This window comes from Megascapheus bottae, chromosome 33 (assembly GCF_031878675.1).
Source record: "Megascapheus bottae isolate mThoBot1 chromosome 33, mThoBot2.hap1, whole genome shotgun sequence".
NCBI classification, from domain to species: domain Eukaryota; kingdom Metazoa; phylum Chordata; class Mammalia; order Rodentia; family Geomyidae; genus Megascapheus; species Megascapheus bottae.
Genome location: NC_143541.1, coordinates 8,364,954 through 8,389,831, shown reverse-complemented (window position 1 = coordinate 8,389,831; position 24,878 = coordinate 8,364,954). Strand labels below are relative to the sequence as shown.

Below are 24,878 nucleotides of genomic sequence, written 5' to 3'. Positions count from 1 at the left end.
GAGCACAGGATCCACCCTCAGATGACCAGAGCCCAGTGTCCACCCTCAGAAGACCAGAGCCCAGTGTCCACCCTCAGAAGACCAGAGCCCAGGGTCCACCCTCAGAAGACCAGAGCCCAGGGTCCACCCTCAGAGAAGACCAGAGCCAGGATCCACCCTCAGAAGACCAGAGCCCAGGGTCCACCCTCAGAGAAGACCAGAGCCCAGTGTCCACCCTCAGAAGACCAGAGCCCAGGGTCCACCCTCAGAGAAGACCAGAGCCAGGATCCACCCTCAGAAGACCAGAGCCCAGGGTCCACCCTCAGAGAAGACCAGAGCCCAGTGTCCACCCTCAGAAGACCAGAGCCCAGTGTCCACCCTCAGAGAAGACCAGAGCCCAGGGTCCACCCTCAGAAGACCAGAGCCCGGGGTCCACCCTCAGAAGACCAGAGCCCAGTGTCCACCCTCAGACAAGACCAGAGCCCAGTGTCCACCCTCAGAGAAGACCAGAGCCCAGGGTCCACCCTCAGAAGACCAGAGCCCAGGGTCCACCCTCAGAAGACCAGAGCCCAGTGTCCACCCTCAGAGAAGACCAGAGCCCAGTGTCCACCCTCAGAAGACCAGAGCCCAGGGTCCACCCTCAGAGAAGACCAGAGCCCAGGGTCCACCCTCAGAGAAGACCAGAGTCCAGGATCCACCCTCAGAAGACCAGAGCCCAGTGTCCACCCTCAGAAGACCAGAGCCCAGTGTCCACCCTCAGAAGACCAGAGCCCAGGGTCCACCCTCAGAAGACCAGAGCCCAGTGTCCACCCTCAGAGAAGACCAGAGCCCAGGATCCACCCTCAGAAGACCAGAGCCCAGTGTCCACCCTCAGAAGACCAGAGCCCAGGGTCCACCCTCAGAAGACCAGAGGCCAGGATCCACCCTCAGAAGACCAGAGCCCAGTGTCCACCCTCAGAGAAGACCAGAGCCCAGGGTCCACCCTCAGAAGACCAGAGCCCAGGGTCCACCCTCAGAAGACCAGAGCCCAGGGTCCACCCTCAGAGAAGACCAGAGCCCAGGGTCCACCCTCAGAGAAGACCAGAGCCCAGGGTCCACCCTCAGAGAAGACCAGAGCCCAGGGTCCACCCTCATTATAACACAGGGTGGGGGGGCTCACACACCGGAGCCAACACTGGAGTCTTTTTCCCATAAAGCCACCAGTGCCCCCAGAGGGGCCCCTGCCAGTGACGTCATCTAACCCTAATTACTCCCCAAACGCCCCACCTCCAACACTACTGACACACTTGCTGGGGGACTCAGTTTCCTGGACAATGTTTTACCTAAGCTGAAAGCACGGGAGCAGCCAAGAGTCAGGAAATGCCGGGGAAGGGGACACCACCTGCTGCTCACCCCCACATGGGGGCCTGGACTCAGAGTCCCCCACCCCTGCCTGAGGTCCCCCAGCAGCCCAGCAGGGGTGATGCTGTGGGGATGTGCTCAGCCCGGGGAGAGAGGGGAGGAGGAAGCAGGACTCTCGGCCACGGCCAAGATTTCCCCAGGCTTCTTTCTCCTCCTGGGATGTTTTGGCTGCTTTGCCATATGGCAGGAGTTAAAAATACAGCTAGGAACGAGGGAGCCCTGGAGGAGAAGGGCGAGCATTCCTGGGCCCCAGAGCCCACCCAGGACACAGGTGGGTCCTGTGCCTGCCCCGTGGGTGCCAGCCCTTCCGGCCACCACCACCACCACCGAGAGTGGCTGGAGCTCAGAGGAGGTAGGGCCCAAGGGGGTCTCTGGGTCGCATCCTTGATGGGGGCTGGAGTGTCTTAAGACTTTTCCCTGGGGCCCGGCCCGAGCTTCTGTCCTCCCTGTGGCTTCCTGAAGATGGGAGTGCAGGTGTGTGCCACCACATCCAGGTACTGGGTGGCCAGGCTGGCCTCAAACCATGACCCTCCCCGTCTCGGCTTCCCAAAGAGCTGAGGCTAAAGGCTTGAGCACACCCCGCAGACCCCACACCCGCAGGCCCCACACCCCGCAGACCCCACACCCGCAGGCCCCACACCCCGCAGACCCCACACCCCGCAGGGTCTCTCCCCCTCTTTCTGTTACCCAGGTGTCATGCCACGGGCAGCTCCCTCAGCACAGGCCCAGGAGCAGCAGGGCCACGCAATGATGGACTGAAACCTCAGAAAGATCACGAGCCACACACACACACACACACACACACACACACACACACACGCCCCTCTTCTCTTGACCATGATATTTTGGGTCTCTTACCGCAGTGAATGAAAGCTGACCAACCCACCAGCCCTGCACAGACAGGGCCCCAGACAGGGAAGGGCCGGGCTGCCTTCCGCACACGACACCCGGGCTGCCGGCCACCGTGGAGCCCACCACCAAACACCCCCCAGGAAGGGGCAAGAGCGAGGAGAGAGAGCGCGCGGGAGCAAACGGCAAACTTTCGCCCTTCCTGGGGACGGATTCCCCACCCCTGGCCTGGCCTCATCTGCTGCTGGTTGGGGCAAGCTACAGGAGCCTCTGCTTCCCTCCGGACTTCCAGGAGCCCCATTCAGAGCCCCCTGGACTACCAGGAAGAAGGAAGCTCAGCTCCCCTCAGCGCTGAGCGCAGAGGCAGCGTGGTGAGGCTCAGCCTTCCAGACACCTCTGGAATCAGTGCCAGCTGCCAGTGATGGCCGCCTGAACCCTCCAGACCAGACCAGCCACGCCCTGGCGTAACTGGAACCTGCTCACCTGGAGATGTAAGAAATGGGTTCTGTGCGAGGGAGAGGCACTGCTATGCATCAGACTCAGGGCCTCCCTACCGCAGGGCAGGCTCTCTATCACGTGGGCCACATCTCCAGCCCATTTTTGCGCGGGTTATTGTCAGGGCAAAGTCTTACTTAATGTCCAGGCTGGCCTGGCTTTGATCTTCCTTCTTGTGCTGCCCTCTGCCACTAAGGGTGGGAGGGGCCAGCACTGTGCCCACCGCTGTGCTTCCCTTGAAGCAGTGACAGACACCCCCCCACCCCCTGCCATTGCTGAGACGGGGTCCCTCTAACCAGGACCCCCCCAGACAGCCAAGACTACGTGCTCGAGGCACCACAGACTTAAATGGTGACTGTTAAGACAAAATCCTTTCTACACCACAACAAATAAAGCATCTAGAAAGGGTAGATGAAAGACCGACCGACCCCTTGTATCGTTCATTGGGTACACATAAGTGGAAGCAGGCCTCTAATAATTAACCACAGAGACAGTTCCCTCTCCTAACCCCGGGGAGCTCTGGGCTTAGCACCTTGGTCATGGGACTGGCAGCTCCCCCGCCCCTGGGCCTACATCCTCTGTCCATTCCTGACCTTTCCTCATCTACTGAGCTAAGACTATGTAGGGTGTTCTGTCTCTAAAGTTTTATTAAGCTCTAAAAAGTCACATACGAACAACAATAAACAAGGGAATTAAAGTATTGCATCAGAGAACATTTAACCTACAGGAAAAAAAAAAGTAGTAGAAGAAGAGCAAAAAAAAAAATGCCATACATGGAGAAAACAGCAAAATGATATCTGTACATTCCACCTCATTAATAGTGACATTAAGTGCAAGTACACAAACCACTCCAATCAAAAAGCAAAGAGACTGACAAAATAGACTTAAAAAAAAACATTACCCAGTTACATGACGCCTATAAGAGAATCATTTTAGATTCAAAGACTCAAATCGGGTGAAAATGAAAGGATGAAAAAAGATACGCCAGGCAACTAGTAACCAAAAGAGAGTTAATTATACTAATATCAGAGATGTAGAAGAAAAATATGGATGCTGTGAACAAAGAAGTTTCGTACTACCTTTATAGTAAATTTTATATTAGAAGAAAGCATTATAAACATAGGCACCAAGTAATAGAATCCCAAAACACATCAAGCAAACTCCGATGGAAATAAACAATTCAAGGTAATAGCTGGGAGCATCCATATCTCATGTTAAATAAAGTGCAGAACTAGGCAGAAACTCAACAAGAAAATAGAAGACAAAAACGCTAATACCAACTAAACCAACTTAAAAGGCACACCTAGACCTCGTTGCCCGCAGCAGAACATATCTGTTTCTCCAGCGCGCACAGAACATTCCCCAGGATAGACCGTTAGACCGTAGCGCTGAAAGCACATGAAGTATGTTGTCTAAACACAATGGGGAGAGACTAAAAGATCCCCTTACAACTGTCTGGATGCCAGCTCTGGTGTCTGTCGTGCTGTGCCTGGCTGATTCTTGCTCAAGCCAGAAGCCTCCTTCCCTGTGCCTCCGTTTGCCTGGCTGATACATAACGGTGGTAGTAAGGGTGCAAGGGTGCCGTCACCGGGCCCCCACCACTTGTTATTGCTTACTGTCGGGTGGCAGTCGTGGCTACCTGCTTTCCTGATCAGGAGGAGATCTGTATTTACACAGTAGCTTACAACACAAAAATGCCTCCGCTCCGATTATCTGACTTGGTCCTCACGCCAATAAATGAGGGAATGGGGGTGCCAGAGGGACCTGAGACCCCAGCCCAGCCTCCCAGCACCGAGCTTGTGAGCCAGCCCCTGGGCAGTGCCCAAGTCACCCTAGACATACTGCCAAAGGAGGAGGAGATTTTCACCTCAAGCTGAAGCTGCCTGCAAGGAGAGCCTCAGAAAGATGAGAAAATGTGTGCACGTGGAGGGCTGTGAGTGCGGGAGGGGAGACGTCCCTTCACTGAAGAAGACGGCTGCAAACAGAGGGTTAAAGGGATGGAGTTGACGCCTTTTACACGGGGTGGGATTCAAAATCAGCTGGGCTATAGATACACGAAAAGCTTAGAGAAACAGATGACATAACAGACACATGCCCAAACCAAACTGATTCTAACCTCCGTGACTCTTCTTCAACATCAAACTTCTAGTAAGAAGGAGGAAAGACTCAAGTTATGTGTTAACACGCATTAAGGACTTACTGAGAACCTCATCGAAGAGATAAGGAAACGGAGGCCCAGAGAGGCTGACCGAGGGCCAGGAGACACTCAGCTGGTGTCCGTGGAGGGATACAGCAAGATTCTGCCAGCAGCCTGGCCTTCCTTCTGGAGCTGCTCCCCGACAGTGGCAAGTAAACATGAGGCCAGTACACCCCCCTCCACTGTGCCAGCAGCCACTACAGGTGGCATAGACCCGCCTAGCCGCCTCCTGTCTGGAGCCTCTGCCTCTGGCCTAAGCTGATCTCTTCCTTCCTCTTCTCAGGGAAGGCAACCGACCAGGCGCTGTCACCTGGGTCCTATGGAAGGTAAGTGTCCGGGACTGGCCTGTGCCCGTTCAGCTTCTCCTAGCCCACCTTCTCCCACTCACAGACATGTCACCCCTGAACACCACCTGTGCACACACGTGCTGCATGTGCTGTCCCACCAGCCGAGCCCCTCTTCCTCCCTCATTCCTACAGCCCCGGTGCAAATGGCATCTCCTCTAAGAAGCCTGTGAGAATGCCCATACACTCATCCACTCCCTGCCCAAAAGCCTCACATGGCAAGCCAAGCCCTCTGCCGTGGTCCTGGACACGTGTGACCCCACTCGCCTATGCCCATGCCACGGCAGAGGTGGCGCTGCCCCAAGCAAGGGCAAGCATCGTGCCCGCCCATGGCCCAGGAATGGAGGACAGAGAGGAACAGGGGACAGAGGCAGTGGTGGCAGTCACATGTCTGCTTCCTGGTCCCTGGGACACAGCAGGTGCTCCACAAATGCTCACTCCCCATCCACGTGGCTCTGAAACACTCTCGAGGGTGCAGAGGCCAACAATACAGCGAGTAGGACAAAACCTAATTGCAGGACCTGGCGGGAGGGAAGGGGAGGCAGTGCACTGCCAGGCACGGGGCTTTTCACTTCTCTCTATGTTTGAAAATGTCGGGGATAAAACAATGCTCAGAGTATTGTCAATGCCCGACCGCTCCCTCCCAGGGCTTCCACTCACTGACTGGTTCCCACAGTGCCAGGCACCGCAAGCCATTCCTACATCCCATCTCCCTGCTCCTGGAGCTGCCCTCACTTGCCCTGGAGTAAGTGACTTGGAGAGGCTGAGGCTGGGCCAGTCACCAGGGGGCCTGAAAGTCCCCAGAGCTAGCCCAAGGCTTGTGGGTGGAGACGTTGGACAGAAGTCAAACCCAAGGTTTCACCGGTGTCCAGGGAGTGCTATTGGTGGCATCTGTGCTCCCTGCCAGGCACCGGGGAAGGGAAGGGTCCCAAGCCCAACGTCCCCAGCGATCCACATACCCAGATCCCTTGGTTCAGCCTGGGCCACAGCTGGACTAATTCTGGCGACAGCCAGTGGGGCCTGGGTTTGAGCCCAGTGGGGGCCAGAACAAGCTGAAAGCCCACTGGACTCCGATGGCCATGCAGCCCCATCGGTAGCTTTGGTGCCATTGCAGTTGGGTCAGTTTTCTTCCTCCAGTTCCAGTGCTTGCTGAACACCAGGCTGGTCTGTGTTTGTTCCTTTGGTAGCTCCGGGGCCATTGCTCAGATACCCGACAGGCACAAAACGGTGTACAGCCCCAGTGAGGCCAGGTGTTGTTCTTTCATAAAAGTAAATACAGTACCAAAGGAAAGCAACACGTATGACCTGATCAGCTGGAAAAACAATACATACACAAAAGAGCTGACAAAGAGCCATCCTGGTGCCCAAAGCTGCTGATGTCCCCAGAGGCTTCTTCAACGTGACCCACTGTCACACGCCCCTGCCCTGAAGTCTCTGCAGAGCACAGCAGGCCTGAATCCAGGGCGAACATTCACATGGGAAACAGACAGCTCTGTCCACTGCACTTCACACGCTATGCCGCCCTGACTTCACAGCCCCAGCAGATAAAGAAGCGATCCTGATTTATTTTCCAGGTTGTAAAATAATAATTTGCTTAGCTTGGCGGCCAGCTGGGAGAGTGTCAGAGAAACGCTCGGACTCTCCATCTGCTGGGAAAATAAGAACGGCCTACCCGCTCCCGTACAATTTAATACATTTTGTCCAACCAGGACGAGTATCCCAAGCAGAGTGCAGCTTGTTCCCGATGAAGGGACAGCTCCCGGCACTAGGGGCTGGCTTTATCTCGGCTGGGAACAACAATACTGGTAGTTCATGGAAGCATCACTGTCTCCTACTACCAGTTTCTCAGCCACACTCACAGATCAGAAAAAAAACAAGGCCCTCACAGCCTCTCCCCAACCATCCAGCCCGATCCCAGCTTTGGTACTTGCCAGCCACCCCGGGGGAATAAGGCACAGAACAGTCCTAAGCAGGTCTTTCTGCATCACTGCCCATTGCCAATCAGGACCTCGTTTCCTCTGGCCACCCCCTCTCATGGCTCTCCTTGCGCATGTCCCCAAAGTGACAAGCCAACATCATGGTGAAGTCACCACACACCCAGGGAAGAGCACTTGTTTGCTAAGTCAACAGAAACTGAATGGCTCTGGACACCTCAGAGCCACCGGAGATGTGTGATGTGACAGGGCCTGGGGCCGGAAGTGGGGGGGGAGGAGGCCACTCCACTGGGCCACTTGAAGCTGGTATCTACTTCAGCCTAGAAACTTCAGAGGATCAAAGTCTGGAAGGAATAATCCCCTCCTTTGCCCCCCCCCCACACAGCCACCTCACGTGACAACACCGCTCAGCAGGAGGGAAAGTGGGCCTGCAGAGCTCTCCCTGCAGGAGCCAAAGCACACAGCCGAAACAAGGCACACCCTCCATGCACACCTGCCTGGCAGGAGCCTTGAGAGTGAGGTGAGTAGAAGGCAACGAGAACACGGGTGCAGTCTGGAGACACACATGCTTGCTCTCTAGGATTCAGTTCCAGACACTCGCACAGCAGGACAAGCTGGCTTCCCAGAGTCAACCAACCCGGCCCCTTCCAGGCGTCACCCTCTCAACAAACAGCCACTGAGCTCCTACAGGTTCCAGTCCGGAGCGGGAGGAGGGCAGTCAGTAGACCAGAACAGACGACCACACACTGATGCAACCACGGATGCCAGGGGAAAACCAACAGCTGTCACCAAAGACGCTGAGAATCCCGCAGTGCTTTCCTGCCTTCGTTCTTTCCCCTCCGCAGCTGAGGAACTGATGGGGACATGTCAGCGGGTTCTCTGAGAAGGAGTTTAAGGCTTCTGGGTGGGGGGCTCCTGCTGGAGTGGCTGGAGGGGCTTGGCCAGAGCTTATGTTTTCAAGGCCTCCAGCAGCACCTGGGTCTCCATCCACAGGCAGGGAAGTCTAGGAGTTGGTACCAACGGTGATTAAGGATGGGGTGAGGCACAGACCCAGTCCCCAGCAGGAAGGAAATCTACATGCCATGCTAAAGACTCACCTTCCTGACACCTCCCGGAAGTGGAGTTCAGTCACAGCAACCAACACCAACCTGCCTGTCACCATCCTGCCTGGCTGCCCTGGTACATGGAAATGAGAAACTGACTGACACAAGAACCCTGACTGCACAGAGCATCTACCAAGCCCCCTTTCCTGTCTGCCTGTGATCGTCAGAAAAAGCACTGAAGACAGCTAAGGTGATTGCAGCTCTGTGTGCTCAGGAAAAGCTGGTGATGAGGTGTGTCCCAGGACAACCGGCTGGGATGTGTGAACAAGGCCTGGGCCAGGCTCCGTCTGCAGGGTTGCTTTCTTTGTGCAAGTCTGTGTCCTCTTCCTCTCTCCTCTCCCCTCTCATGTCTTGGCAGCCTGCATACAGATAGTGTTCAACAAACACTTTCAAAGAGGCTGCTCTTCCTATGATCCATCACTGCTCCACAGGGGAGAAGGGGACATGTCTAGTGCACATTCTAAAAAAGCACTCGCGGGTGCCAAGAACATGAGGGCCAACAGGACGCCAAGGGCCTGGTACCGGGACTCTCCTGCTGGAAGAGCAGCCTGCCTTCCTCTTCCCAAAGGCTGGGACCGGGATTGGGTGTAGATGACGGGGCCCGGGCACACTGGCACGATGTCTCAACAGTAATCCCCATTCCTGCTCCTCCTCTGCTGGCTCCTGACAGGCCAGCAGCTCCCATTCCCACAGCTGGACGGCGAGGCCCTCTCAGCCCAGGTCTGCGCGGCCAGGTACAGCGCCTGTCACTCCGGCTGTGTGTGCCCTGGGGCAGAGCTGTCACCCTGCTTCCCTCAAAGGTGGCGCTATGCTCATTTTTAAAGGTGACACAGGCTTCGGCAGGGTCTCCCTGGGGGAGGAGGGGAACGGGTGAGATGGACGGATGGACGCAGAGCTGGGGCTTCTAAACTAACCAGCGTGGCCATGCCCTGGCCTCTCCCCCAGGGCTCCGGCGGCGGTGTGGCTGGAGTGGGGCCATCCGCCGCCTCTCAGAGCCCAGTCCCCGCACCTACTTGATCCCCCACGGCGGACGAGGACCGAGGCACCGGGGCTCCGTCCCCTGGGGGCGCCCGGGCGCTGGTGGCTCTCGCCGGGGCGGGCAGGCTTGTCTGGCTGCGTGGGGAAAGGGTGACGCGGACCCGGGCGAGGACTGAGCCAGGTGCCCGGGGCTGACAGGGCGGAAAGCGCCAGGCGGGAGCCAGGGGACCCCAGCCCGGCCAGTGACAGGGGTGACACGGGTGACGAGGGGCGGACGGGGGTCCCCGGAGCGGCAGAGCCACCCCCCCCCCACTGCTCCCGCGGGCGGGCGCGGGTCCCAGTCCCGCCCCGGCCCCGGCGGGCGCACGCGGGCTGCGGGAAGGGAGGACGGAAGGCGGCCGCCACGGCCCGGTCCGCGCCCTGGACGGGACCTCGCGTGCCTCCGGGCGGGGGCAGCTCCCGCCGGCGCCCCCAGGACGCGGGGTCCCGGAGAGCGGGGCCGGCGAGGGCTCCCCGCCCGCCCGCCGCGCCCCTAATCCCGGTCCGAAATAGCCGCTAATCCCCTGCCGGCGACCCGGGGCTCCCGGCGCCCGCGCGGGGTGGAGGGGTCCGAGGCGCGGCTCCCGCGAGAGGGGCGCGCGTGCCACGCCGGCCCGGCCCGGCCCGGACGCCGGCCGGACCCCGACCCCACTGGACCCCGACCGGACCCCGACCCCACCGGACCCCGATCCCGACCCCACTGGACCCCGACCCCGGCCGGACCCCGACCGGACCCCGACCCCGGCCGGACCCCGACCCCGGCCGGACCCCGATCCCGACCCCAACCCCACCGGACCCCGACCCCGGCCGGACCCCGATCCCGACCCCAACCCCACTGGACCCCGACCCCGTCCGCCGGGCCCCGCCCCGCCCCGCCCCGCGGCGCCCGCCCGCCCGCCCCGAAGTTGGCCGGCCGGCTCACCTGTCCCGCCGGGCGGCCAGCGGGGGCCCGGGGCCGGCGCCCGGGGCGGGGCGGCGCGCGCAGGCGGCCAGGTGGCGGCGGTGGCGCTCCAGCAGGCCGGCGTTCTCCCGGCCCAGCCGCGCCACTTGGCGCTCCAGCTCGTCGATGCGCCGCCGCCGGCGCGCCAGCAGCTCCTGCTGCGCCGCCACGATGCGGGTCAGCTCGCGCAGGTAGCCGGCCGCGGGGCCCGCGCCGGGGGGCTCGGCGCCGCTGGCCATGGCGCCTCAGGCGAGCGCGCGGCGGGGCGGCGGCGGCGCGGCCATGGCCGCCGCGGCGGGCGGCGGGGCTCGGGCGCGGGGGGCTCGGCCGGGAGGGCGCGGCGGCGCGGGGCGGGCGCGGCCCCGCCTCGGCTCCCGCCCCGCCGGGGCCTCGGCGCCGCCCGCTCCCCGCGCCGCCGCCGCCGCCGCCCGCGGTCCGCGGTCCGCCGCCCGCTCGCCGCCCGCCGCGCGCGGGGCCGGCAGGGCGCGGAGCTGCGCCCGCCGCCGCCAGGCAGGCGAGGAGTTTGCAAAGTGCCGGCCGCGAGCGAGCGAGCGAGCGCTGAGGGGGCGGGGCGAGGGGCGGGGCGACGGGGCGGAGCCGACCGGGAGGGGCGGGGCGAGGGCGGGGCGAAGGCGGGAGGGCGGGGCGAGGGGAGGGGCTAGGACGAGCAAGGGGGCGTGGCGAGGGCGGGCGGAGCAGGCGAGGGGGCGGGGCGAGGGCGGGAGGGCGGGGCGAGTGCGGGCGGAGACGGCCGGAAGGGCGGGGCGAGGGCTGGCGGAGCTGGCGGGGAGGGGCGGCGGGGGGGGAGGGGGGAGAGAGGGAGGGCGGGCGCCCCCTGCTGGAGGAGCTGCTGCGTTGAGCCCCTGGGCTGCGCCGCCCCGCCCTCCTCTCCTCATCTCCTCATCTCCTCCTCCTCTCCTCATCTCCTCCTCCTCTCCTCCTCATCTCCTCCTCCTCTCCTCCTCATCTCCTCCTCCTCTCCTCATCTCCTCCTCCTCTCCTCCTCATCTCCTCCTCCTCTCCTCCTCATCTCCTCCTCCTCTCCTCCTCATCTCCTCCTCCTCTCCTCATCTCCTCCTCCTCTCCTCCTCATCTCCTCCTCCTCTCCTCCTCATCTCCTCCTCATCTCCTCCTCATCTCCTCCTCCTCTCCTCATCTCCTCCTCCTCTCCTCCTCATCTCCTCCTCCTCTCCTCCTCATCTCCTCCTCCTCTCCTCCTCATCTCCTCCTCATCTCCTCCTCTCCTCATCTCCTCCTCTCCTCCTCCTCTCCTCCTCATCCCCTCCTCATCTCCTCTCCTCTCCTCTCCTCATCTCCTCCTCTCCTCCTCCTCTCCTCATCTCCTCCTCATCTCCTCTCCTCTCCTCCTCTCCTCCTCATCTCCTCATCTCCTCTCCTCTCCTCATCTTCTCCTCATCTCCTCCTCCTCTCCTCCTCCTCTCCTCCTCCTCTCCTCCTCCTCTCCTCCTCATCTCCTCCTCCTCTCCTCCTCATCTCCTCCTCCTCTCCTCCTCATCTCCTCCTCATCCCCTCCTCATCTCCTCTCCTCTCCTCTCCTCATCTCCTCCTCTCCTCCTCCTCTCCTCCTCATCTCCTCCTCATCTCCTCTCCTCTCCTCCTCTCCTCCTCATCTCCTCCTCATCTCCTCTCCTCTCCTCCTCATCTCCTCATCTCCTCATCTCCTCTCCTCTCCTCCTCTCCTCCTCATCTCCTCCTCATCTCCTCTCCTCTCCTCATCTCCTCCTCATCTCCTCCTCATCTCCTCCTCCTCTCCTCCTCATCTCCTCCTCCTCTTCTCCTCCTCTCCTCCTCCTCTCCTCCTCCTCTCCTCCTCATCTCCTCCTCCTCTTCTCCTCCTCTCCTCCTCATCTCCTCCTCCTCTCCTCCTCATCTCCTCTCATCTCCTCCTCTCCTCATCTCCTCCTCTCCTCCTCCTCTCCTCCTCATCTCCTCCTCATCTCCTCTCATCTCCTCCTCTCCTCATCTCCTCTCCTCTCCTCCTCTCCTCTTCTCCTCATCTCTTCCTCTCCTCCACTCCTCCTCTCCTCATCGCCTCATCTCATCTCCTCATCTCCTTATCTCCTCTCCCCTGCTCCATCTCCTCATCTCCTTATTTCGAAACCTTCATCTCCTCAGCCGTCCTCACCTCATCATCCTCATCTCCTCACTCCTCTCCTCATCTCCCCCCCCCACCAACCTCTTAGCTCCTGGGTCTAAAGTTTTCTCATTCTTGATTATATCAATCTTTATACTGTTTTTATTCCAAATTTCTTTGGACCCAACTTATTTCTTTTGTGTGTTTTGTTTTGTGTCATGTTCTTTACTTAAAGTTTTATTGCCATTATTTATTTTCTAGCAAATGTTTCTAAGGCTATAAATTTGCCTCTAGGGAAAGCTTTAGCTACATCTAGAACTGTATTATTCACATTTGATGGCACATCTTTTGTTACAGAGGGCCTTGCACCAGCTTCACTGGACATGCTACCCCCGTGGTCAGCCTGCCTGCAGAGCCAGAGTCCTCTTCATAAACCTTCCAGCTACCTTGCAAAAAGCACCATTGTACTGCATGCTCCTCATGCAGTATAAAAAATATCGTTTTCTGAGGTTTAGACACTTAAAAGAGGCCAACACCCTTTCAAACCTATTCTGATGTTTCCTCATTTTATGCCTTGCCAGAAGTCTTCCAAAAAGATGTCCACAGCTCGGGCCTCCGTGGACTTTGGGAGACCACCCTGGGGTCATTGGCATGGGTTCCGCCAGCGTTTGGAAATGGAGGCAAGCAACAGTGAGTTCCCTGAACTGGTCTCTGAGTACCCGGGGCAGGGGAGGGCGCCAGACCCTGGGCTGGTCCCCCGAGGACCTGGCCTTTCACCCACACGCCACCTTCGCACTCTAGGACTGGTGCCTGGCTGTGCCACAGGCAGAGTGCCCGGTTCCTGCCCCCGCCCCTGCCCCTGCCCCCAGCTAGCCCTGCCTGGAAGCACTGCAGAATGTCTCCCAGACAGCCACCAGAACCCCTCGCCCTGTCCCCATCCCACTCCATACCTCTGCCTTGGTAGGGCTGCGTGTTGCGCGTTCTCTGCTGAGACTCCAGGGAAGGCGCCCTTGCTCTGTGCACAGGAAGACGCCCAAGTCCAAGCAGCCGATTACCTGAGCACTCGACTTGAGCACCGCGTCGTTGAAACTGAACCGAGGCAGACAGACGTAAGAAGAGACGCAAAAACTTGCTGCTTTTATTTCTAGCAGCTCTGGGATTTGAACTCAGGGCTTCGTGCCTGCTAGGCAAGTGTGCCACTTCTTGAGGCACCTCCTGTTAGCTCTGGTTATTTGTAGAGTAGACTTTGGGGGTTTTGGTTTTGCTTGTTTGCCCAGAGCAAGGCTGGCCCTCCTGTTTACTCTTGTGGCCATGGCTGGGACGGTTCACACCACCACCACACTTTCACTGCTGGAATGGAGAAATCCCACAGAAATGACCTCAGCTGCCACCTAGCTGGAGCGACGACAGCTGTTATGGGATCTCCAGAAAATGCCTGGGTCAGACCACACTCCTCCAAACTCTTCTCCGGAGCAGCTAGAATGACAGGCATGACCCAGCTGCCACGAGCTTGCTTTTTAAAAGATCCTACGAAGATGGGTGCGGTGGCTCACGCCTCCTGTCGTCCTGGCTACTCAGGAGGCTGAGATCTGGGCATCACAGTTTGAAGCCAGACCAGGCAGGAAAGTCTCCATGAGACTCTTATCTCCAATTATCCACTCAAACACGAGAAGTGGGCCTGTGGCTCCAAGCAGTCCAGCACTGGCCTTGAGCACAGAGAGGCTCCGGGACAGCACCGAGGCCCTGAGTTCAAGCCCCAGGACCAGCAAAATAAAAGTAAGAGGCAGCCAGGTTCAGCAGCAAGCTGGAGTAATCCTAGCTACTTTGGGGACTGAAAAAGAAAAGGAAGAGCAAACCACAGATGGGAAAAAATATTTGCGAGCTACAAACCCCACTGAGGACGTGCACAGCCATTCCATGGAACCCTCAACTAAAACGAGTAGAAGATTTGGATATTTCACCGAAGATTGTGTGCAAATGGCAAAAGGCATGTAGAAGCATCATCATCACTTGGAAAACGCAGATGAAAACCACAGGGGTTTATGCATGAAATCAACAGCACAAGCAACAAGATACAAAACACAACACAAGTAAACTGGACATAATCAAAATGAAAAATGCTTGTGCTGCAAATGACCCAAATCAAAGTGGAAAGACAGCCCGCAGGATAGGAGAAAATGTTTATCAATCATGTATCTGATTGCAGACTTGTATCTAGAACATAAAGAGAATGTTTACAACTCAATAATAAAAAAAAAAGACAAATAAGGGCTGGGAGCATGGCCTACTGGTAGAATTGCTTGCCTAGCATGCATGAAGCGCTGCATTCAATTCCTCGGTACTACATACACAGAAAAAGCTGGAAGTAGTGCTGTGATAGAAGGCTAGTTTTGAGAAAGCCCAAGGACAGTGCCCAGGCCTTGAGTTCAAGCCCAGGACTGGCAAAAAAAAAAAAAAGAGGAATGGGATTATGTCATTTGCAGGAAATCAAGTGGAACTCATTTCTCTTTAAGTGAGATAAGCCAAAAGGAAAGAGATAGGCTTTCATGTCATCTTGTGTAGATGTGGACCTCAAAAGTTAAAAAATGAAATGAAGCCAGGCACAGCGGCTCACGCCTGTAATTCTAGCTACTCGGGAGACTGGGAGCTGAGGATCATGGTTCAAAGCCAGTCTGGGCACTGAAGTCTGTGAGACTTTTATCTCCAATTAACCACTAGAAAACCAGAAGTGGGGTGGTGGCTCAAGGGATAGAGCAGTAGCCTTGAGCTGAAGAGCTCAGGGACAGCGCCCAGGCCCACAGTTCAAGCCCCATGACCGACAAAAAAAGAAAAAAGAAAGAAAGAAAAGAAAAAGAAGAAATGAATAAACACTTGAGGGCTGTTTGACTTAGGAGTGAGTGGGGAGGGGGGAAAGGAGCCCAGGAATATGACCCAGATGCTTCATATGCATGTATGAAAACAGAATAATAAAACTTACTAAAATGTTTAAAAAGGAGGAAGGGAAAAGAGGTTAAGAAAGATTAATTCAGGGCCGGGAGTTTGGCCTAGTGGTTAAAGTGCTTGCCTAGCATGCAGGAAGACCCGGGTTCGATTCCTCGGTACCACATACATAGAAAAAAGCCGGAAGTGGTGCTGAGGCTCAAGTGGTAGAGCTCTAGCCTTGAGAAAGCCCAAGGACAGTGCTCAGGCCCTGAGCTCAAGCCCAGGACTGGAAAAAAAAAAGATTAATTCAGAGGGAAAATTAAATTATTTTTATGTTTTATATTCAATTTTTAAATGACAAAAAAAACCCTACAAAATGAAAGAGCTTTTTAGTCCTTTCCTCCAGATGCAGAGTTTCTAGTTCCTGCCACTTTCTTCTAAGGCTTTCCTTTCATTTTCAAATAAACATTTTTTATTTTTTTGCCAGTCCTGGGGCTTGACCTCAGGGCCTGAGCACTCTTTGTGTTCAAGGCTAGAGCTCTACCATTTGAGCAAAGCGCCCCTTCCAGCTATTTCTGGGTAGTTTACTGGAGATTAGAGTCTCATGGACTTTCCTGGCTGGGCTGGCTTCAACCCGGATCCTCACATCACAGCTTCCTGAGTAGCTAAGATTGCAGGTGTGAGCCACTGGTGCCAGCAAACTCTCCTGTTTAAAAAACAAAACTACAAAATGAAAGAAAAATGATCTAAACAATACAAATGAAATCACGAATAATCGAAACTATAAGGTAAGTTAGCTGAGTAGCTCTAGAGGGACCAAAAACTGCAATAAATATGCATGCTCCCAACTCCCCTGTGAAAGGGCAGAGATCAGTACCTGGGCATTTTTGGCACATCCTGGCACCTGAAGCTCTTCAGAAGAGTGCGGCGGCAGGCTGTAAGTCCAAGACCAACCTGGGCAAGAGTGAATGAGCTCCGGTCTCAAAGAGCAAAAGGGATCCAGAGGCTTCTTGGGGAGCCCAGCTGTGTGTGCCGACTAGAGGAAAGCATTCTCGAGCACTCCCTTGGGTTTAGCCTGGCAATGTCTCGGGCATCCTGTCCCGGCCAGCACTGATGCTCCGAAGCTTAAACCCTGAGCAGGCCTGTCTGGCCCAGTGAAGGGGCACCTGCAGCCCACGCGGGCACGTCACGACCTGTGGATCACCACCAAGTCCAGAAGGATCCAGAAGGATCCTAGCAAGCCACTGGATTCCAGCTGATTCTTCCAGACACTCCCAGCACTGCTCTGTGGATCCAGCCCCAGAGCCTGCGTGCGCCCCACCAGTATCAGGAGTCAGACTCGTTGGGGGGCCGCTGGCCTACTCTGCTGGACCAATCAGCTGTGGAGGACTGGACTGGCCTTAAAGCAAGGGGAAGGGGGCCAGGGGGCCTCACAAGAGCGAGGTCGCTAGCTGGAGTAAACTGGGCCAACCATCCCTCATTACCCGTGGGGAAAGTCGAGGCCTGGAGAAGGGGAATGATTTATCTAAGGACACAGAGCCCATTCATAGAAGGCTTCCCCACTGGAACCCCAAATTTGGACATTTAAACACTGACTTCGTGATGGTTGCCATGCCTGAGTACCCTAAGACCGTTTTCTGTGTTTTCTTCAGGGTTTCCTGGGGTGCTGGAGAGCCAGATAAGTGGCTCCTTCCAATTCCTTTTGGGGGGTGGGGAGGGAGGAGAGGGGAGGGAGACCTGGTCCTGGGGCTTGAACCCAGGGCCTGAGCGAGCCTGGGTAGTATCCCTAAGCTTGTTTTTGTTCAAGGCTACTGCTCTACCACTTTGAAGCACCATGCTAATTCCAGCTTTTGGTAATCAGTTGGAACTTTCCTGCCCGGGCTGGCTTTGAACCTCTGTCCTCAGATCTCAGCGCCCTGGGTAGCTGGGATTACAGGTGTGAGCCACCGCGCTGGGCAGTAAGGTCTTCTTTAAAAGTCACACAGTGTACGCCTGCCTGGGGTCTCTACCTAGGGCTCCATTCATAGGAGCAGCTTTCAGGTCATTATGTGTCCAGTAAAAAGCAATTTAATTCATAATACTAATTGTTCAGGTTTTTCTCACCCAATGGACACACCGTCAAGCTCCTTATCACTTGCCATGCATGGGAGGCGGTCTGGTAAGTGGGGAGAGGGGAGCGGGCTTGCCCTTAGAGGCTTCTTCCTCAGAGGCTGCCTCTCTTGGTTGCAGGTGGAGATGGGCTGTGTGGGGCGGCGGAGGGTCTCTCTCCTCGAAAACCCTGCAAGGGACTCGATCGGTGGCTCTCTCCTGATGCCCCCCACAAGCCCGGAGCTGGGCCAACAGGTGAAGCCTGTCCTGACGGTGCCACCGCCATGCTAAGTGAATTGGGAGCCATGAAATTAAATGAGGTGACGCGTGCCCTCCTGGGTGCAGGCAGAGTCCTCGTCACCATACTCCCCCCAGGGCAGGAGCTCTTCAGCAAGGCTCCTCCTCCTCTCCTCCCCAACCTCCCCCAGGACTCACTGCCCGGGCAGCTGGGGTGGCGGGAAGTCTGGCAGAGCCCAGGCTGGGCCGTCCACGTCCCCAGGACTCCCGAGTGCCTCAGTCCATTCTCCAAAGATGTCAACACCCCTTGGGCTGGGCACTTTCCATGAGCTGAAATGGATTGCTCACTGTTCTGGAGACCAGGAAGTCCAAAAGGGAGTGGCCCACGGGTCCAGCATGGACAAGAAACGGCCCTCTTATTTCAAGATGGCGCCTGTGACTGGGGCCTCTCATGGAAGAAGAGATGGAAGAGCCAGGAAGCTCTCTGGAAGCTCTTGTATAAAAGGTCACTGTCCAGGTTCCCACAGTGGCTTCCACTTGTAATCTTAGCTCCTCAGGAGGCTGAGATTTAGAGGATTGCTGGTCGAGGCTGCCGATGTAGAGGGTTCGGTCCAAGCAGAAAAAAAATCTGCTAGACGTTCATTTCCAAAACAACCCAGCAAAATGCTGGGCTGGCAAAGGAGTGTGGCTAGGTGGAAAAGCTCCAGTCATGCAAGCCGAGAAAGGGAGGACACCCTGGGTCTAACCTCCTGCCTAAGGGCCTCGTGGTGCCCGTCCACGCCCAGGCTGGGGAGCCTGAGGGGTCGTCTCATGCAACCCCCCTTTCAGATGGAGGCCGGAGATCAGGCCTCTGTGCTTCGCCCTGGAGTGCGGCGGCGTCTCTGCGCAGCGGCGTCTCTGCAGGGAGCTCGCCCGGGTCTGGATCAGGAAATGTATCTGAACTGGGGAGGGAAGAGGAAAACAAAACCACAGCGACCCGTCAAAATGAATAAATGTTTAATTAAATATCTGCAGAACGTAGCATTAGTCAACTAGTCAATTGCATCTCAACTCAACTCTTCCACAGCTATCCATAAATTTCATTTAATGAGGCATGTGGGTGCCTTTTAATATGTCTGATGTGACAGCATAGAAATGCCAAACGAGGACCCTGCAGAGGTCTGAAAATAGCTGTGCCGCACAGCAAAGGGCTTTACCCGGGAGCCTGCCTCCATTCCGTCTTTCTTCATGCATTCACTCAAGGAGTTACGGGAAGATGTGAAGCCAGCCGTGCCCGGGTGAGGGGGGCCCCGATTCTGGGCGAGCTCTGTCTCCCCCGGCCTGGCCCTCATCTGTCTGAATCCTGCGCTAGATTTATCTCTCTACCATCTCCACCAAGGCAGAGTCTGTCTCCGTGCGCAGGGGAAACTGAGGCCCTGAGAGGCGCAGGCAGGCATGAGGTCACTGGAGACTAGTCAGGGCAGCCAGGGACCCTGGCACAGACCGCCAGTGTCGCCAGAGCCTGTTCCTGCTGCCCACAAATATTCACTCGGTGACCAGCTGCCCTCGAGAGTCTGCAGGAAGCCCACTGGGGATTCTCAGGCACCCACTGCATTTCTCATTGAGAGACGCCATTCTAATTTTAACCCCACTCTGGCGCTCCCGCCTCCCTCCCTCCCTCTCCATTTATAGAAGGAGGTTTCTGCTCCTGTGAGCAGGAGGCAGGCTGACTTGCCTGTTGCTTGGGATGAATCATCTTCAGAGGGGGACGTGGGCGCCGGCGCGGCTCCTCCCGGGGTCCCTGGGGTCCTGGCGGGTGCTCTCCTATTAGGCAAGCAAGGCCCACCAGGAGAACCGGCAGGCTCAGTCCTGCTTCCTCAAGACCCCCGGGAAACCTGCGTCCTGCCTGGCCTGCCCGCCAGCCTGGGCTTCCCCAGCCCGGGTCCCCAGCCCCCCTGGAGGCCTCTGAAGAGAGGCCTCTGAGGTTTGCTCTCTCTTGGGATTGGGGGGGGGGTAGAGCAGAGTTGAGGTGCGCAGATGCACTGCCAGCCTCCACCGGGGACACCTCAGTTCCTCACAGGAGGAGGAGGGGCTGGCGGGGCAGTCGGGACCCCAGCAGCAGCGTCCAGACACCCCTGCCCTCGCCTCATCCACTGGAAGTTCCAAGAGCAAACGCGGAATCACCCTTCTACGCCAACGTGTCTAAGTTTTCATCCTATACGGAATGGCATATCTTTAGCAGGAGGAAGCAGAAACTACCAGACCTTTAGCAGAATGGAATACAACGCGGACTGACTGTGATTGGCATTTTATGACACGAGCTGATTAAAAAGAATAGGTCCGGCTCATGATATGAACTTTTGGACGGTTTATCAGGTGGGCTTCACTCATTCTACCAATGGGAAAAGTCATGTGCGACAGCACACGTTTTCACCAGCCTTCAAGGCGAGAAAGCCAAACCAGAAGTGCAGTTGGTTACTTGAAGAATGCACTGTGCCGACGACGACACGCCCCCCCCTGCCGTCCTGAATCCCCAGCACCTCGGCTTCCTCCAGGGAAGCTGACAGCTGAGGCCAAAGCCTGGTGGTGAGCCACTCGGGCTCTCCATGGTAAACTGGACATGAGAGTCTCCCAGGCTTTCCTGCCAGGCGGGCTTTGTATTGTGACCCTCGGATCTCAGCCTCCTGAGTAGCTGGGCCGACAGACGTGAGCCCCAGGTGCCTGGCGAGGCCGGAGGGGGACGAGTCAATCTGGAACACACATGCAGCAAATCTACGGAGGAGGCCGGACAATAATGACCATTCCGCGGACAAGGAGACAGCGGTGTGGAGGAGGTGGGCAGCCTGCTCGAGCCATCTGGAGAGGGCACTGCTGCTGTCACCAGCCTGCCGGGGGGCGCTCTCCTCTGCCTCTTACATGGAGAAAGCAGGGAAGCAGTGGGCCTTGCTTTTGGATTCAGATTTCCTGGGTCTTATACATTGCCTTTATTGGCTTTCAGTAAATACTGAAGCACTCATTTCAGCAAAGGAAAGTGGTCATCTGATGAGGCTGCTAATGAAATCCTCGCAGAATTTTATTTGCTAATTACATACAACATAAAACTTAAAAGTAATAGACAATCTCTAAACCCCTGGTGTCAGCCTTTGCTTTGCTTTTCCCTCACTCTGAGCTTACTTGTTTTACTGGTGGCTGAAATCTTGGCTCTAACTGGCTCCTTGGGAAAGAAGTGAGTCCTAGCAGAACCCCTGGGAATGACAGCCTGACACGCATGGGCCGGTGTGGCTATGGGGCCTCAGTTTCCCCATCCATCCAGTGAAGGAGTTGAACAGAGTCCCAGATTCAAGAATGTGGCCTTGTGGGGGTGCACTGAGGAGGTAGCTGAGTGGTAGGGAATTTGCTTAGCGTGACTGAGCATTCAATGCCCAACACTAAAACAGTATTTTGGAGAAAGAGTACTTCACAGAAAATATCCATACATAAGGCATCTTTTGTCAGTTTGTACTGTGGGCTTCATGAAGTCTTGATGAAGATACTTTGTATCGAACATTTGAGATCAAACATTAGTTGCTTGATAAATGTGAACTTCTCTCTTCCCCTCAGGGACAGGGACTGAGCCCCAAATCAGTACGAATCAAGAAGAAAAGATGTCACGTGCCCACCGGCCACGCCTAGAATCCTAGCTACTCAGGAAGTGGAGATGGGAGAATCCTAGTTTGAAGCTAGCCCATGCAGGAAAAACCAAAAGCAGGAAGTGGAGCTATGGCTCAAGTGGTAGAGGACGAGCCTGGATAAAGCCAAGCAGGAGGGCAAAACCCTAAGTTTAAGCCCCAGTAATGTCAGAAAGGGAAGGAGGGGGGAGGCAGGGAAGGGAGGAAGGGAGAGGAAAGGAAAGATGGCTGGCAGGCTGGTAGACAACCTGTGATGGAGAGGTGGTACTTTATCGTACCTAGAACCTAGAACCTAGATTGTCACCACCAGGGCCTGTCACCTGGAGGGGAGGGGACACAGGGAGCCAGCCACTCCCATGAGTCATGCTGGCTCGTTGAAGTCATTTGTTACACAGCCATAGCTAACGGATACAGCTAACACACAGCAGGGCATACTTTATAATATCTCTTTTGGAATGAAAAAGAAATAACTTAAAAAAGTAAACATTTGGATGGAAAACAGACAATTCACAGAGGAGAATCCAAATGACCAATTAACAAGCCCAAAGCTTATTTTCTCTAGCAATAAAGGAATTTGGATCAGTCATAGAATGCTGTTTTCCAGCTACCAAGCCAACAAAAATAAATACACACATATGGCAATACTGTGTGTTGACAAGAGAGAGGGAAACAGAGCTGGCGTCCAGCTGGTGGGCGTGTAAATTCGTTCCAAGCCTTCACAAACTAATTTAACAACAAGATTGATAATGGGCACTGTCTTTGTGATCCAATGATATCATTCCTTGATATTCAAGCCAGAAGGCACGCTGGTCTTGGTGTCTGTACAGTCAGCTCACCTTACTATAGGAAAACACCTGAAGACGACTAGCTTATGAAGACAAAAGGGTAATTTTGGTGACCCAGCCCTTCCGACTCTGACAAGCGCAGCACAAGGCAGGGGAAGGGGGGGCAGGACGGGGGTGTGCTCTGAGACAGGGCCTGGGGTCTCCTGGGAGGGCCCACTTCCTGTGACCCAAGGCGCTCTTCCTGGAGTCCACTACCTCCCAACAGCGGCCAGGCGCCAGTGGCATGTGCCTGCAACCTTAGCTACTCCAGAGGCTGAGATCTGAGGATCACAGTTTGAAGCCAGCCCTGGAGGAAAGCTTGTGAGACTCTTATCTCCAATTAATCACAGAAAAAGCCGGAAGTGGTGCTTTAGCTCAGGTGGTACAGCCCAGGACCCGCAAAAAAGAAAGTAAAATGGAGAGCAGATCCAGAGATCTCAAAGGAACTGGACATGGTAGAGCATGCCTGCCACCCGAGCTATGCCAAAAAGGGTAAGTAGGAGGATCACAGTCCTGTCTCAAAGATGACCAGAGGAAAATGGGAATGCCAGCCTAGCAAATGCAAGGGTCTGAGTTTAAACTCTGGTATCGCTGGTGTGTGTGTGTGTGTGTGTGTGTGTGTGTGTGTGTGTGTGTGTGTGTGTGTGTGTGTGTGTGTGTGTATACATGTATGTAACTCCCAGGCTCAAGAGCGTTCAGTGTGCCTTGTGCTGGAAGGTTGGCCTGTGCCCCCAAGCGTGGAGGTGGCACCTGCTGGGGGCAGCAGAGCTGGAGATGTGCTCAGTCCTCAGGAAACAGGACTTGCCTCTCCACTCTTCCGCACACAGACGTGTCTGGATAGGGGGCAATGCCTGTCTGCTGGCAGCCAGGCTGTTTCTGAGGTGCCTGCTTGACAGCCATGGCCCAGGGCTGTTCCCCAAGTCACTGAACACCACGGTGGAGAGCGCAGGGCCGTGGGGTCCTGGGGCAGCCCTGCCATGTGTGGTAGAGGCCTCCCGCTGAGTCCCTTCCACCCCCACCAGGACTGTGGGCTCCGCTGTGCCCGTCACAGACGGAGAGCAGAGCAGAAGCACTCAGCCAACAGGCAGGGTCCAGTGGCCTGGAGGTCTGACGGAGGCCTGGGTGCAGGTGGAAGGGGTGGGGGCCCAAGTGCTGAGGGGACAGGCCCTGCCTGGCTGAGCGCAGGCCCTGGGGCGGGGATGGCGGGTCAGGAGCCACCCGTCACTTCTGTTCACCTGTGTGTCCGTGGCCACAGACCTGTCTGTAGCCATCCTCGGGAACCCGTGTCCGCACCCCGCGGGGGCCGCGGAGTCACAGTGGGTATTGTGTGTCTGCTGCAGGCCCAGCCCAGGCGAGTCGGGTTCCCACTCAGGGAGCAGGGACGAGGAGGCAGCGTGGTCTCCCGGGGTCCACTGCACATGGGAAGGCAGGGCCCAAGAGGATAGCAGGGAGAGGGCCAGCAGCCAGTGGAGAACCAGGGCAGGGCTGGAGAGGGAGGAGCTGCAGGGAGCAGCCTGGGGGGGCGGGGACGGGTGGAGAGCCTGGGCAGCGTGGTGCTGGGGGGAGGAGCCAGCAGAAGGGACAGGTGGCCAGGAGGAAGGCAGTGGCTCTCAGCCGCAAGGTGCGGGCTGGAGGGAGCGGGCAGACAGGGAGGCAGGGAGACAGTCAGGACAGCAATGACCACAGCCCTTCAGGAAACCACGCAGAACTTTAGTAATGAAGCAAGGACACGGGCCCCGAGGCCCTGGGCCCCCAGCCTCCCGCCCAAGTTCAAGTAGCAGGCAGCGAGGTACAGCTCTTCCACCACGGCTTCAGCTCCGAGGACTAGGGCTGGGCGGGTCCCCTCCTGGAAGCTGGCGGCCGTCCTCCTGTGGGCTGCGGAGCCGCTCATAGCAGCCTGGCTCAGATCTGCTGAGGTACTGGAGTTGAACAAAAAAAGCACTGCATGGCGACCCTGGTCTCTGCAGGGAGGGACTCGGTGACCGCTCCGGCCCTGCCGCCAGGACGCACTACCCCTCGTGGACAGGGACGTGGAAGACGGAGGGCTTTCACCATGGCCCGAAGCAGGGGAAGCTGTCGGTGCCGCTGGGCAGATTCCAGCATCTTCCTCGTGACAGGGCTCTGCTGTCACGGGCTGTGTTCCTGAGGTGTCCTAGGAGTGGGGGCGGGGACCTACGTGGCCCCCTACTTTCCAGCAGCCACTGACCGGGAGCGAAGTCCACTTCTCGAGGGGTCCCACGGCACGGGCTGGGGCTGCCAGTGAGTGGGGGCCAGGATGGCTGTGCAGTCCTGACAGGCCCTCTCCCGTGACCCTCGGCGATGTCACGGCTTCATCTGTGTGGAACTGCAGGCGCTGCAGGGCGTGTTTAGCCACACTCAGAAATTCAACACAGCCGCAACGTCCAGAAATCCAGACGCCGCGCCCACGAGAGCAGAGAAGCCCGGCGTTGCCAGACAAACGCAGAAGGAAACGAAGACAGACTTGGAAGGCCTGACTGTCCCCCCCACTAATGAAGAACCACCATGCAGACCAGAGCCCCGCCATGGCAGAGGGCGGTGAGACGGCCGGGCCCAGGCTGGGGTTTTGTCCCAACACGGGTAGAACAGGACCCCGCCATGGCGGCCGGCTGCACAGAGCTGTCTGTGGGCAGAGACGGCACACTGGCTAGTGGGAGGCGTAGGCTGGGCTCCAGAGCCCCGAGGGAGGACTGGCCTTGCGACCAGGAGGCGGTGAGAGGAAGGAGGTGGGCGACGATGAGGATGATGACAAGGGGGGCAATGGCGAGGCGATGGCAGCCAAATCTAG

General features: G+C 57.0%; 1 protein-coding gene across 1 annotated transcript in view; it reads right to left on the bottom strand.

Annotated features, from left to right (window-relative positions):
- Positions 1 to 24,416: 24,416 nt before the first annotated feature.
- Nup210 (nucleoporin 210) overlaps positions 24,417 to 24,878 on the bottom strand; it is a 64,233-nt gene continuing 63,771 nt past the window's right edge. Inside the window, exon 40 of the mRNA XM_090323976.1 lies at positions 24,417 to 24,874. Within this exon, the coding sequence (XP_090180102.1) occupies positions 24,738 to 24,874 (137 nt within the window). The 3' untranslated portion in view covers positions 24,417 to 24,737. The remainder of the gene's footprint in view (positions 24,875 to 24,878) is intronic.